Source organism: Girardinichthys multiradiatus, chromosome 3 (genome assembly GCF_021462225.1).
Source record: "Girardinichthys multiradiatus isolate DD_20200921_A chromosome 3, DD_fGirMul_XY1, whole genome shotgun sequence".
NCBI classification, from domain to species: Eukaryota; Metazoa; Chordata; class Actinopteri; order Cyprinodontiformes; family Goodeidae; genus Girardinichthys; species Girardinichthys multiradiatus.
This window is the reverse complement of record NC_061796.1, coordinates 28,775,578-28,791,875: the sequence shown is the minus strand read 5'-3', so window position 1 is coordinate 28,791,875 and position 16,298 is coordinate 28,775,578. Positions and strand designations below refer to the sequence as shown.

General features: G+C 38.0%; 1 protein-coding gene across 1 annotated transcript in view; it reads left to right on the top strand.

Annotated features, from left to right (window-relative positions):
• Nucleotides 1-16,298, top strand: part of itga10 (integrin, alpha 10) — a 52,465-nt gene that overhangs the window by 844 nt on the left and 35,323 nt on the right. Inside the window, exons 2-4 of the mRNA XM_047356314.1 lie at nt 13,782-13,893; nt 13,986-14,095; nt 14,183-14,271. Coding sequence (XP_047212270.1) covers nt 13,782-13,893; nt 13,986-14,095; nt 14,183-14,271 — 311 coding nt within the window. The remainder of the gene's footprint in view (nt 1-13,781; nt 13,894-13,985; nt 14,096-14,182; nt 14,272-16,298) is intronic.

Below are 16,298 nucleotides of genomic sequence, written 5' to 3'. Positions count from 1 at the left end.
GAATGTTGATTCACCACAACTGCCAGTGCATTTCAGTAAAAAAAAAAAAATTTTTTACATTTCTGTGATTTATTCAATGTGTAATTACACACAGAGTGAGGGATATATTTCACCCCTTTCTTTCTTTTAGTTATGCTAGTTATGGCTGCAAGTGAAAAGGCAAAAAGTTCAAAATTTTGGTTTTCAGAAAATCAGCATATTACATGAGCCCAATAAAAATGATTGTTAAATTATAAATGTGCTGTTATAGCCGACGCAATCACGGGAAAAACTGCTGACTTGACAGTTGTCCATCACACAATCATTGACATCCTCCTTAAGGAGGGTAAGCCATAAAAGGTTATTGCTGAAGGTCCTGGCTGTTTACAAGCATTTATAGAATCATATGGAAAGTTAGGTGGAAAGAAAAAGTCTTTTTGAGAGTTTGGTGGAGATTCTTAAGATGTAGACTGCAGCTGGAGTCAGGGCTTTATCAGCCACCACACATAGTGATATCCAGCACTTGGGACACAACTTTAGATTTCTTGTGTTGAGACACTCCTAAATCAGAGATTAAGGAAAATGCATCTTACTAAGGAGGAAAAGAATTAGACTTTTGCTCAGTCGTTTTTTCAAAGGAAAATACATTTTGTGATGTGTTAAAAGGTTGTGTTGAAGGGCTGAACACCAGCCATCACTACCAAATTAATTAGTCAAGGCAACAAGAGTTGTCACGTTCTAAGTCACTTTGTTAGATGATCAACTTATTTAAATCACTGAAATCACAAATTCATTGATGGCTTACTAGTTAAATATAAAATGTGTTATGTCATGTCAATCATGAATTACTTAAAGAGCTGTTGGTGGTTCTATGGTGGCTGAAGTGGTCCCCCAAATAAGGGCCTCATACAATCTGGAGATGGCCATGAATGTTGTGAAGAGAAGATAAGAGGTTGACCGTACATGATCAGTTCAAAGCAGACCTCCATGCTGATGCAGCTCCTCTCGGTGGGTCATCAACCTCCTTAACAGACAACATGTGCCAATATTTCTGTTACACATCCCTCCCAGCTTTCCTCTGAGCTTTTTTCTGTGACACCAAACCATTGGGAAGACATTCCTCAGATGGTAGTGCATAGAAGAGAGGAGGTATGTGCAGAAAAACACCGGGACACATTCCAGATGTGCGGTAAATCAAACCTGTAGGGAAGTGGAGGCCAGCAAATGAATAGTTTCTGGTTCAAAGTTTCATCTTCCTGTAAATCTATCAGTGAAGTCAGGACATATTCTGTTGTTGTAGAAGGTCTTGAATCCATCAATCGATAGATTTGTGAATTAGAATTTGTGGTTAGAGTTCAAATCTCATAGGCCCTTGACCTGCTTGTCGCTGGTGGCCTGACTCTTTAAAGAATGAGTTAAAGTTACCAAACCCTTTAAATATCTCCTAAGAAAAACGTATGCTGAATTTGTTTCCGATGGGAAATAGAATAAAAAAAACAACAACAGGCAAAATAAAGATAAATCAAGAAAAAGACAGTTTGTTGACAAACATTGGGATGCTTAGCACAGCTGACTTTCCACACACATCTTCCAGGCTCCACCTTCATAATGCATCGATGTTCACAACACAACTACTTGCAAACTGGTTGCTTATAAAGTAAAAAGCCTATGATACTTTACAGATGGACAAATCACTGTGATCTGCTTTCACTTACCTGTTGCACAACACTAATCTATATACTGAAGGGTTTTATGTATCATCCAAAAGGTTGCAGTTTCATCTCCTCTTACAGCTGACTGACCCCAGCAGCTGCAACACACAACCTCTCCGGTCATATCAGCAACTCCCAACTCTGAGACCTAAAGTCTAAACCTGTAATGAGGGTCCTGTGGCGTGTTCATTTACACCATGAAGCGTAAAACGTCAGCCGCCCTCCAGTGCTGATGATTGCTGCAGCAGGGCAGTCTAACACACCTCATTGAACCGGTACTGCTCAGCAGACAAGATGTGAAGAAAAGCCCATTGTTGTCTGCCTCAAAAAGTGTGTGATTTTGAGGCTGATACATTGTGGGTGAGCTGCTGTATTATAGCACGCTGCCATGAAGCAGAATAAGATCAACAGGCTGATTTCTTTTGGTCTTTTGCAACGGATATGTTAATTTTGTCAATGCAACAAATCCAGAATGTTTTTTGAAGTTAACCTGTAGACTGAAATGTTGGCATGTAATTATCCATGCTGTGGGTTTTTCCTAGAAATACCAAAATGGTTTAAAAATAACAGAAACAATTACATACTAAAAAAAAACCTCATTAAACTACATTATCGGTTTAAATACAGCGTGAACTATCTGAAACATTTTCACCTCTTGGAACGTTTGCTTTAACTTCTTCAGTAGCTTGTGTAGCTGTAGTGATTGTGTTCCTGCCTCTGTTTGTCATACTGGAGCATGTAGGTGACTGAATATGTGTGTAATGTTAATAGCTTTAGCAGAGCTGCCCCTGATGTGGACAGCAGGACTCCCATGTCTGTTATGCTTTACTGAGATGTCAAAAATATGTGTGTGTGTGTGTGTGTTGGGTTCTCCTGCTATCTTCTTAATTTTTGCTGACTTTCATTCCCGGTCTCCACTCATCGTCCACCCGCGTTTCCCCAGGAGAGTGTGACAGAGATGGGAATAAGACATGAACAAGATAATGGGGGGAAAATCTGGTAAAGAGAAGTGGAGGACAGGAAAACATTATGAGTCAGTTGAAGAGAAGACTCAGATGTTCATGAAAACGTGTCAGTGCAGGGCATTTTCTATACTAGGTTGTCAAGGTGATTAAACTGGGAAACAAAGACTGGGGATCTTGTACAAAACTATGCAAACTAGTTTTAATTTCTTTAGACTTCCCTTCCCATGAGCCAGGCTTTCTTGTAATGTTTTAAAGTGGTCTTGGTCATTTTTGGTTAACCTGTAGACTGAAATGTTGGCATTTGCACCAAATGGTGGAGTAATTATCCATGCTGTGGGTTTTTCCTAGAAATACCATGGTTTTAGCTAGATTATCTGGCCACACTAAATGTGCATGCATGATTGTTACCCATAGACTGGTGACCTGTCCAGGTCACACCTGCCCGTGTTGCAATGATTTAAGATGTTATCATATTGACTGTTTGTTGAAATGCTTGGCTTGCGTTAGCAGACTTACTCTCTGATTTTATATAACTTGTTCATTATTTGAACAAGTTATATAAGCAAGTTATATTTGAGCAACATTAAAATCCAGGCAGTACACCAACAACATGTATTAGTAGTTGTAGTACTGATACAGTAGTAAATGCCTTGATCAGGACCCAAACATCGGATTGCGACGTTCGCAGAACCTGGAGGTAATGTCTTTAGAAAATAGGATCACATCCAGCAAAGACCTGACACAGGGCCTGAGAGAGGCATCATCCTTCAGTTGGTCATCTACATTATTTTCTTTGAAAATCACCTTGTTGGAGCCAGTTGTGTGTTTCTGACAGAATGATAGTAGCAAACTGCCTAAAGACCCATTAATGATTGGGTTGTATGTGCAAACACAAAACAAGATCATCTCCATTCTTCTCCTGGGTTTACTGGACTGAAAATGAGAACAAAAAAACTGCTTTAGTCTAAAGGAAAAACTTTGAAACCTTTTAGAAAGTCTGATAACATTTGGCTTTTGGACAGCAATGTTTGGTATGGTTTTAAACACATTGCAGCCTTGTGTTGATACCATAGAATAAAGAAGACTGTAGCATCGTGTTCAGTTTCTTTCCCATACTTCCCAATGACAACTGTTCACATCCAGCAGCAGTAGCACCCAGAGCTGAGTTTGTGGTTCAGAAAATCTGGACTTGGTTTTGGTTGATGTATGTTTGCCACCAGTTGTCATGACAATGAGTGGCCAGAAAGCTGCTGGCATGGTGTCATGTATAAACCTTCTGTAAATGGATGCAGAGGAGAAAGGACAGAGCAAGGAAAACAATGGTACTGTTCTGTCAATGCTCCAGTGCTTGTGAAGGACAGAACCTTGTGATAAACTTGTATATCTTTGTACTTTTGTTATAAAAGCGTGTGGAAAATTAAGAGCAACATTTTATGGTTTATATGAGAGAATTAATTAATCGGCATAAGCAGGTATTGGATGCCAAATTCAAAACTGTAGTTTGTGCAATGTTGCCACAATACAACCCAAAACCCTTTTACAACAGTGTTTATAACATGGCTGAAAATTGTAAATGGGGGTTAGGGGGTGCGGGTAAGTAAATTATAGCAGAAACAGTTTGGATTTTCAGCCTGTCTGGATAGGATAAAGAACATACAATATTTAGGCATGTGTGAGCAATCTGAAAAATGCACAAGTCTTATGTTATTTGGATGCTGAAGAACTGGCAGCTGACACAGAGATGCAAGAAAAGCAGAAGCCAGGCTAAATGGATATGTCACCAGATGAGGACACTGGTCACAGATGCTGCCAAATGTTAGACACATGATCAAAAATGACTCCCCCTGTCCTTAAAATGGTCAATAAGGTATCAAAAACCAACATTTTTGCACAGTATATGCAACCAGATGCCAGGTTTAAATTTGTTTACCACATGTTTAACCTTAGCTGCACGGTAGCGCAGTTGGTAGTACTGTTGCCTTGCAGAAAGAAGGTGCCGGGGTAGCAACAAACATGACTATGAAGGATGGATGGATGGATGGATGGATGGATGGATGGATGTTTAAGCTCATCAGAGGCTCTTAGGTAGGCTGGGTGTCACAATTGAAAAGGTTATGGTTTTAAACCCACTAAAATATTTTATTTGCCGGTCCTTACTGTTCCTACAGTTTTTTGAAATCCTTCTCTGTTTAGTAATTTTTATTAATCCTGCAGGAAAAATTAGACATTGTAAAATGTTTCAATATCAATTTGTTATGCACTTGCATGGGCATGCATGCAGGAGACGAAGTGTGTACAGATTGTGTACTGTATAGAATAGAGGAAGTATATGCATGAATGTATCTGCAGCAGTCAGCTTATAATCTTTTGGAGTTTAAGCTTGAAAGCCGTAATATACAGCAGCGTTTAACTGGGTCTTGTAAAGTTTTCCAATTTTATGTCACTGCAAGGTCAAAGGAGTTGAGGCCAAAAACAGTAAAGGGATTGGGGATGATGAACATACTGTATTCATGTGACCTTGTGTGATGTTTATTGTAGCCTAAGATGAATTATTTTCTTACAACAAACAGTGATGGAGTCCCAAGAGATTGCCAGCCTCCAGTGAAGGGTCACTGTGGTAGTGTGTGTTAGTGGCAAAGTGGGTGATTGAATGATAAAGGGCATCAAACATAATATGGTAAAGATTAAGTTATTATAACTTTAACAATCAATATTTTAGAGCACTTTTGCAGCAGTATAAACAATTGTCTGTTTCAAATAAAAGCAATTAGATCATGTTATACATGTTTGTTTTGAATTTATTATTGGGGAGCCATGGCTGTCACAGCATGAGAATCTCATACCGACTCCTCCTTACTTTTAGGTTCGCAATACAGTAAGAAAACACTAAAAGCAACATTGAAAGACCCTAAAACAACAGCAAAACAAATAAAAATGGAGCAAACGAATTCTATAAAGTCCTTTAAAAATAGGAGTATTTTCCAGAATCATCTACCAAAACGTCTATAATCAATACCACACCTCTATAATCATTGGAAAAGTCTTTATTGGCATTTCGACAATCAAACCCTTCTTATAACTGCTGATCAGCTTTTTGTATGTTTCCACTGGCACTTTGGACATTTATCTTTTTGTGAGCTTCAAGTTTTTACGGTTGGAAGGTCTCCTAAACATTACCCTAATCTTTAGCTCCCCTCAAAAGATTCTATATCAGATTCAAGTGAGGACTCTGTCTGGGCCGCTCCAGAACATTAATATTACTTCCTGTCAGGTAAGTTAGACCTTAACTGTAAGTGTAATGCTGTAAGCGCACTTTTTGTTTTTAGAATAATCACATTTTGTGCCTTAATGAGCCGCTATCTGAAAACACTGTTCCACAGAAAGTAGAGCCAGTGCTGCTGGAAATCTCATTAGATTTTCAGGTGTTTAGCTTAGATTAAAATGATTTTTAGATAAAGTTATGCGTCATAACAGCTAGTCTTGAGGGAAACATGAATGGTTGGAACAGACTTCATGTCCATCCATCTACGAGCTTTTGAGATAAGTCTAAATTACCTTTATTAAACCAACAGAACTAAAATTCCCCCAAAAGATGTTTTCCTCAGAGTTGTGAGCTGAACAACAGACATACTTTGCCACCATTTGAACTGGATTTTTGTTTGGATGAATCAACACATCTTTCTAGCTATGAGTCCCTGGTGAGCAAATCTGGACACAAGACAGAGAAGAAAATTTCACTTTCAATGAGGATACCAGATAATACATCTGGAAGTACAAAGTAGGTGGAAGAAACTGAAGTCAGTGAGAAAAGCAGGAGCAGAGATGGAAGAGAAACACTGACCGTATCCAGTTTCCCCCCCTAAACCAAGTGGAATCCCCCTCTGATTGGCCTGGACAAAGTAAATGTGCATTTTTGTGGGAAAATGAAGGAGGACTTGGTGCACCATCACAGCAGCAATGATCTAGTCATGTTCCCTGAACACATCACAGGGTGAGACTGAGGAAGGTTGTGAAATTGCACATAAGGTAAAATTTATTTAGAAAGCCTCCTTACTTTGTGAGGGATTCAACAGCCTGTCTTTCGGGGTTACAAATAGTGCAGCTTGGACTGGTTAAGTATCAACTGTCAAGACTGGAGGATGGTTTTATTTTGGGGTTGAGCTAAAAATAATGTTCGGTGAAGCACTTTAATATAGGAGAAAACACGTAGGAAGAAATACAGCAATGCCTATTACATCTGAAATGCAAGCAAGATAAGCAAGTATGTTTTCTTCAGCAGATTGTAAATGTTTCAGTGTCAATCTGATTATTTCTGATTAAATTGTAGGCATACAAATTACAGATTATCTTGATGTTCATTACAAAACCACATGGAAATGCTTCAATATCTAAAAGGTTTAAGTGAGGTTGAGCACATAAAGTTGACACTTTACTCAGCTCAGTGATAAAAATGACTACCCCCATTATGTAAATATATATAGCACCCTGCAAAAGTATTCACACCCTTGAACTGGTCCTAGTTTTGTCACAGTACGCCCAGAAATGTTTATGCTTTCTATTAGGGTTTTGGAGAAGTGGATAGTAGCTAGTTACATTTACTGAAGTAAACTGCACTTCCAGTAGTTTTACTGCTCTGTACTTTTTACTTTCACTTATATTATTTTGAAGTAACACCACTTTTACTTGAGTAAAATTTCCAACTACTCTGCCCACCGTGAATAACTTCATTAAAAGAAGAACAATGATGTTTTTTTTTTTTACTTGTTTTTTATTTAAGATAAATTACAAACAGCGTTACAAACAGTCCAAGTATAGTGAACAATACAAACAGTACAGCTATATGTACAGTGCTACTTTAAAATTTTTGGTCATTCCTAGTGTAGAGTGCATCCCATTAAAAATCTGGGGGGGGCAGTGGCCTCATCGAGGAGACCGTGATCATTTTCTTAGCAATTACAAGTAAATCTTTCGGAGATAAAACCAGCAGTTAGACTGAGTTCTATTCTGGGAGATTCCTAGTATAATAACAGATGGTTCTAAGGGAATGTTGATGCCCAAGTATGTAATAATTTCACTTTGTATATCTGTCCACTAGTGTGATAATCTTGGATAATCCAAAAATAAAAATTACTACCCTCCATGATGTTAATATATATAGGGCCGTGGGCTTATAGTGTAATCTCCTACAACCCCACAGCCTCTCTAGCATTTATCTAAGGTCCTACCATATCTAGATATGACAAGAGGGGTCCTAAAGAATTTTACTTTGATTTTCCACCTGAATTCTTTCAGTGTTGGGCAACTTAATATTTTATGGCCCTCTCGAAACATCTGTTCCCAATCCTTGACTCATTATCTCATTCATTTCTAGTTCCCATTTCCCCTTTACATCTTTTCTGCCTTAGGCAGCTTCCTCTTGTAATATTTTGTAAATATGAGATATGTATCTAGTGTTTATAGTCTCTTTTATTACCGTGAGGAATAATTGCTCCATGTTAGAAGGTGACTTTTGTAGTCTTCCAGTCCTTATGTCTATATAAATAGTGCCGCAGTTGTGGTTATTTAAATAAGTCATGGGTTGGGAGATTATATTTTTGTTGGAGCTGCTGATAAGACATTAGACTTCCGTTCTTGAACATTTGATCCAGCATAGTTAAGCCTTTTCAGCCCGGTTGTGTAATCTGGGTGCAAGAAGGAACTTAGTGTTATGATTAATTTGTACGTGACCCTTCACTCTACGTACAAAACTGGTGAGGTTTTTTAATCTATTCATTCTTGATTTTGTCCTTGAACTGTATGTCTTGGTTTATAAAGGGGATAGTATCCAGGAAAATATCTTGGCAGTCACCTTGTTCCATTATATACCAAATTGTGTCTTCGTCTTAGCTAACCCATGTGGCCATTGATCTGAGTTGAGTGGCCCAGTAGTATTTTTTTTAATTTGGTATGTTCAATCCTCCAAGCTCTTTAGTACACATAAGAGTTTTCATTTAAATTATTGGACGTTTGTTTCGCCATATTTAGAGCCATTTGTTAAGAATTGTTAATGTAGACATGGGAACCTTGAAAAGCAAAGTTTGAAAAAGAAAGAGCAGTCTCAGTAGGATATTCATTCTAATGGCTTTTTATCCTCCCTATAATTGAAAGAGGTAGAATTCCCCATCTTATGAGGTCTTTCTCAAGCTTGTCCATTAATTTCACGTAATTAGCTTAAAATAGTTGTGTTAATTGAAGATTTTTTAAAATTCCCAAGTATGAATCCCTGATTAGACATTTGGAATTTAAACATATCTGTCAAGGGCAGATCATAGTCGGGCGTACTGTGTGCAGGACGGACGCCGTGCGTACATCTGCGGAGTCAAGTACACCCGACTTTGTTTTGCCCTTTAGGCCTCTGAATAAGTGACTATTTATTAACATTGCTTCTGATTTTGACTGATTGATTTGGTAACCTGAGAGTTTGCTGTATTCCTCTAAAGTTTATATACGTGAAGGAACAGATGTGTCTAGTTCACTGAAATATGTAAGGATGTCATCAGCGAAAAGTGAAATCTTGTTCTTCTTCTTGGTTTTATCCTTAATACCTTTAATGTCCTCACTCATTCTGATTAATGCTGCTAAAGGTTCAATATTTATGGCAAAGAGTAAGGGGCTAAGGCAGTCTCCCTGGCGAACACCTCTGTCAAGATTAAAGAACTCAAAGCAGCATCCATTAACCCTGATACATGATTTGGGATTCATGTGTAAAATTTTTATCCAATTTACAATCTGTGGATGAAAGCCCACAGCTGATAGCCTGTTATATAGGAAATGCCAGTTGACTGTGTTGAATGCTTTTTGTGCATCAAACCCGATTAACATGGACTCTCGTTTGTTTCTTTTGGCCTGTGTTATGACATTCAGAGTTCTCCTTATGTTATTAGCAGTATGTCGCTTTGGGACAAATCCTGTGAATAACTTCTTTAATGTGTTTCTGCATCATTTTGGCTAAAGTGCTGGTCAAAACTTTCAACTTCATAAGCTAATTGGTCTGTATCCTTCACACATAGTTGCATCTTTCCCTTCCATATGGATGACTGAGTAAATTGCCTCAGTGCAAGATGTCGACATTTCATGATTTTCAAGCATGTAATTAAAAACTTTTGTTGACTTTGGCAGTAGGATGTCTACATAGCATTTGTAAAATTCCCCATGGAGCCCATCAGTCCCTGGGGACAAATTATTTTTTAGCTTATTGATTACCTTCTGTAATGTTTGAAATCATGTCTGATGCTCCTTCTACTGGAACAACGATGTTTGAACCAAAAATCCTCCAGACCCAGACACACAGCTACAGTTTATGTTAAACTGAGACATCTTGTTTGTACTCAAGTTTCATTGTTTTGATGTTATCTGCTGAGACATTTTGAGGTAAAGTGACGATACAGTAAACAGTAGTTGATTTGGAAAAAGGTTTCATCTGCCTGAATTAGTCATTTTGTAATTGTTATTTATTTGTATTTTTTTTATTTTAGTCTTTAAAATACCAGAATTATTTCTGATGACATAATTTTTAATATTAAATCTGATGTTATGATTGGCTGCATGTAGTCTTTTTACCAAATACATTTTTAATTCTCACTTGTGTAATTTCTTGAATGGCTACTTTTACATTTATTTAAGTAAAAATATATTGAAGTAGTGTTACTCTTACTTGAGTACAACTTCTGGCTTCTCAGTTATGCAACACAAAGTGAAGTGGAAAGAAAACTATACATGTTTTTTGAATCTTTTACAAAAAGAAATCTGAAAGGTGTGCAATGCTTTTGTATACAGGCACCCGTTCTTCTCCCCTTCAGCCACCCTTTGTTCTGCAGACCTGCTCAAGCTAAGTAAGATTAAATGAAGAGCATCTGTGAACCCTAATTTACAAATTCTTGCCACATAAAAGTCTGACTGGGTCATTTTCACTAATGGATATATGCATTGATCTAAACAATTGCCCTTCAGCTCTGGCTATAAGTTTAGCGTCTTTGTCCTGCTGGAAATTGAAACTCCATTCCAGTCGCAAGTCTGTTGCCGCCTCTAACCAGCTTCTCTGCACCTGGTGAAGGGAGGGATCCCCACAGCATGATACTGTCACCACCATGTTTTCACTCTGGGGATTGTGTGTTCAAGGTGAAGTGCAATGTTAGTTTGTATGTGGGCCAAATAGTTTATTTTGGTGTCATTTGACCAGAGCATGAATTCTTCCATGTGTTGCCGTACACCTACATAGCTTGCAGGACATTGCAAATAGAACTTCATATGGATCTTTCAACATTGGCTTTCTTCTTGCCACTCTTCCATAAAGGTCAGATCTGTGGAGAGCACAACTCATAGTTGTCCTGTCAACAGATTCTTCCACCTGAAGTCTAGATTTGTGCAGGTCCTCCAGGGTTACATTCGGCATCTTGGCTGCTTCTCTGATTAGTGCACTCCATTTTTAGCCTGTAATTTCATTTTCGGATGATCATGATTCGGATGATTAATCAGTGCTCAGTGAGCTGTTATTATCTTGGGGTATTGTTCTATAACCTAACTGTGATCGAACCTTCACCACAACCTTCTCCCTGACCTTTCTGCTGCGTTCCTTGGTCTTCATGATGCTGTTTGCTCACTAATGGTGTCTATCAAACCTCTTGGGCCTTCACAGTACAGTTGGATTCATACTGAAATTGAATTACACACAGGTAAACTATTTGCTACCTAGATAATTTCTCTAAGGCAATTTGTTGCACTTGATTTGATTTGAAGGGAGATCAACACAAAGTGCACGCTTTTCAGATTTGTAAGCAAACAATTGTCAAAACCATGCCTATTTTCATGTCATCTTACACATACTGTTATTTTTGCATCATATGAAATCCTCCCAAACTAATTTGGAGTTAAACAGCTCCTAATATATGTCACACTCTCCTGAGTATAAGCCCTTCTTTTTTGCACATCAGTGCACACCCCCAGCACCAATGATTTGCTGGTGCAAACATACCCATCGAGTGCAGCAGATAATGTCCACTAATTTGTGTTGGATTGCAGTTTCCTTGCTTCACAATCTTTAAAGATAAAATACATGCAATACAGAGATAGATTTAGCTAAACTCCAACAGCAATATCTCACTGTATCAGAGAGGAAACAGGTTTGGGATAGAAATTCAAAGTCAGTAAAAGATCTTTATGTTTTTAGTCTGCTGCTACAGACTGTAAAGGAACAGTTAATTTATCCCTGTGACTGATCCCTGTTACAGAAAGATTTGCCAAATATGACGATTGCTACATGCAATGCAGACAAATATGTACTAGACTAATATGTGACACATCGTCTGAATATAAGGAAATATTGATCTTTTCTTGACCATTGTTGCATTCTCACATTTTCTTTGTGTTTCTCTAGGATGCTCTTGATGCTTCTCTCTGTGGGGAGAGAATTAGCACTTTTTAAGCACTCTTCACTGGATGTGAGGACAGTTTTGTTTTTTCTTTGACATTTCTTTTTATCTGCTTGTAAAACAATGAAACAGCACAATATTTTGCTTTTTAGTTATTTATTTTTTATTGCAAGTCACACTTAATACCAGTTCAGGCTAACTGTGTGTCTCAAACAGTGCAAGTCTTTAAGATATTAGCCCAGGCAGTAATGGATATAAATTTAAACAGCTATGGTTGGACATTATTTATGTATGCAAAATAACACATTTAAATATAGGCAGGCTAACAGTTGATTGGTGAATCTGCTCTTGGGTAGGGTTTGTGAATTAGATGGATCCATAAACTGGTTTGCTCATGTTAGCAGATACAAATCATACTAATTGCTTTTAAAATATCAGACAGTTAGTGCATAAAAATATCTTTTCATAAGATCATTTGTTTCAATTTGCATAAGAATTGATCACAAAATAATGTCACTCCTTACTTGATGTTTTAAGGCACAAACTGCAGAAAAGCTCTGACGTTAAGTAAATGTTAGAATGACTGGTGGCAGATTTTTAAAGTTAGAAATTTTGATGGATTTATCCCAGGGGAGGACACTTAAAGTGTGAAATAAAAAAAAATAATCAGGAAATGTGGAGTTATAGGTGTGAATACCCCAGGTCTTCAGGCATTTAGCAGCTTGATGCTGCATCAGCTGCTGCTTACAAAATGCAGCATATACTGTATGATTGAAGCTGTTACCCACCACAAGCATATACCAAAATAGCTGTGGTACTGTCAAACTGTGAGTAACGTTTAACCTAAAGAACCACAACTGTGATTACACATGTAGTATAATGATGTTTTCTCTAATAAGAGAATTACATGTTTGACAGAGTTACAGAAGCACAGTTGAGCATAGGTGGAAAAATGTGCTTTTCTGCAGCTTTTGGTACCAGTTCTTCGTTTACCCATCACCTGGTTAACTCCTGACCTATAAAATCAGAAATTTGTTTAACTTTAGAGAGTGTGCTTCGATGTAGTCTTAACAGCACTGTGATCTGCCTTCCATCCTGCTGCTTTCTGTCGTCCATGTGTCTTTCTCCGCTCTCCTACCAAGTATGAAGGTCATGCTTGTGTGTCATAACAGGGAGCCTACTATGCTTCATGGTTTTTCTAACCCACACCCTTCCCCGCTTCACTTCTTCTCCTCTCTCCTATCCCTCTTTCCCCTCTCGCAGAACTTCCCCTATTCATATTTTCAGACCTCTCCTTTCTCTGCCTTCAATCCAGTCCTTGTAAAATAAAAAATCACTCCACGCTAGAACAAACTACACAATATTCCCAACCATGTTTTCAATGTTTTGCACTCATTTTTATGGTTATTTTAAAAGTAAAGAATATGTTGGGATTCACACTCAGAAGAGTGGTGATCCACAATCCATTGATGTGTTAATGTTTCTGGTCCTGATTTGTTTATCAGTGTTTGGAAATAGAGTGAAAAATACAACATTGCATAGATATATAGGCTGAAAATGTGGAATAATAGTGGTAGAATGAGAAGGACCCAACCACGAAGGACGGATGGATCATTCTGCCTCTCCACCATTTTGACAGCATTTTGTTAGAGTCCTCCTCTTTATTTCTGTCAGATTGTAACTTTAACTTCTGCAACCTTCTTTGCCATGTCTTCCAGAATTGTGTCAGTGTTTCAACATAGATGTAAAACATCCTCGTGTCTTCACTGGTCCAGAGGACGCCCAGTTTGGCTTCTCTGTTCTTCAGCATGAAGCAGAAGGAGAGAAATCGTAAGTAATTGTGTGGGGGGAGGGAAATATAAAATAAGAAATATTTTCACAACATATGATATTATGATCAAAACTGGGTCGCTCTATTAAAGAATGCTGGTTGGAGCCCCGTGGGACGGGCCACCCAACAACAGGAAAGGAGACGTGTACAAATGTGTTGTGGGGGAGGAGAAAAACGCAAACTGTAGTAAAGTGAACCTCGGTGAGAAAAAAAAAACTGAAATTATTTAAATGTCCTTAGTAAAGCTTCATATTGAGATAAGTAAATCTTTCTGTTTGTCTGTTTTAGGTGAAACTGCTCTTCGTAATGTTTCTAAAAATCTGAGGAATTCTCATCTGGGAATGACCCTCACACCAGACTCACCTGATGGATTTTTGGTACATTGGCTCTTTCATCCTTCTCTTTATCCACTCTCATTTTAAAAGTCATGTGCTCATAGAAAACTTTAATCAAAGATATCAGTTTGTTTGCACAAACAGAAGCCTATTTTGTGTCAAATAGATCATATGTGTGTAATAAAAATACAAATAAATAAATACCAGAGTTCTTGATCAGTTCATTCCAATTTGGACCCACATTTCATTATTTCCCTGTACCCAAACCACAGTGTATTAGTTTATTTTGTTTTTAAGATTGTTTATAAATTATGGAAGTAAATACTCTTTCATGAATAACTGTTTGGGCCAATTTTCTTGTATGAAATTGATAGATAACGACCTCTTGTCAACCGCAGCTAGAAATTATTTACTGGAGTCATAGAACCACATTTTCTTACACTAGACTACAGCAAAATGTGGAAGAAAGCCAGAGAGGTTTAAATAGTAAACTGTCGGGATTTTGAATCAAATGAGAATCTAAACATTCTCTCAAAATTTTTTACCTTGATCTGTCAATACAAATCTGTATTTCACATTGAAAAACCTTAATAAACTTAGGTGTTTAACTAAGTGCACAAAGACCACGGCTGGAAATTTCAATGAATTTAATCTTTATTCCCTCAGACAGATTGGGTAAGAAGCTAATTATAACAGAGTCAAATTATAATAGAGACATACCTGCTTTGCACCGGCTCAGATGAGTTATTAGTTAAAAAGCTAGAAAGTCTACTTTATCAAAGAGGCAATTTTAAGGGATGTATCTGCTGCAGTTAAAATGCCCTAACCTTATAAAAGAACCCAACTAGAAAAAAAGATCCCCCTATAAGGTTCAACACAGCATTCTTATCAATTGTGTGAGAAAGTGTTTTCCCCCTTACAGATTTCTCCTATTTTTGTTTCTTTATATCACTTAATTTTTTTAATCAAACTTTTAAAATTAGACAAGGATAGCTGATTCTGCAACCTTGTTTGCAGAGACTTAAATCAAGCTTTTGCAGTAAGTGCCAATGACTCTTTGATTTGCTGTGGAGGAATTTTGTCCCACTCTTTGCAAAATTGCTTTAACTCAACCACACTTGATGTTTTTCCAGCTTGAACAACTGATCCTACCACAGATTCGGATTTAAGTCTGGACATTGACTAAACCACTTTAAAACCTTGATATTTTTTGCCATTCAGAGGTTGACTTCCTAGTGTGCTTTGGATCATTGTCCAGCTGCATAACCCAACCACACTGGAGTTTAAGGTCAGAAACGGAAGGCTGGACATTCTCCTTCAGAAGTAAAGTAGCCTCAGACCATCACACTACTACCACCGTATTTTACTGTCTGTATGATTTTCTTTTTCCAAAAGTGCTGGTAGTTTTATTGTAGATGTTACAGGATGCCCACCTTCCAAAAATTTCCACTTTTCTCTTGTCAGACTAAAGAAAACTTTCCCAAAAATCGGATCATGAAGATGTTTTTTTGTGGTAAATAACAGGTTTTTTCAAAAAGGAAAGCCTTTATCAAACCTGGGAATGTCATATTGTTTCGAACAGATTTGACCCGCATGCAGAAAGCGATTCAGGACACTGAGTTTAACGGTAATGAGTTTATTTACAGTGTAATGAAATGAGCAGGGAACTGGAACCGGGATACCAAGTGTAAAATAAACAGAACAGTAAGCAAGGGTTAACTCTGGATCTAAATTCTTAAATAATAATTCTTCCTTACTGGATTGATGGAGAGATCCGCCAGAGGGGGGTGGAGAGACCAAGGGGTTGTTTACCCGTGAGACACGAGATGTGCTGGAAATGAAAGGTTTGACTTGAGAGACATGAAACACAAGATGGATACGTAGGCTGGAAGGCAGGCGCAGACGAAGAGCAGAGGGACTGATGACTGACTCGATAGTGTAGGGGCCAATGAAGCAAGGAGACAGATTCTTGGACATAGCCTTCAATGGGATGTCCCGGGAGGACAACCAAACCTTTTGGCCAGGACGGTACGCTGGAGCAGGCCGCCGCCTACGGTCAGCGTACTTCT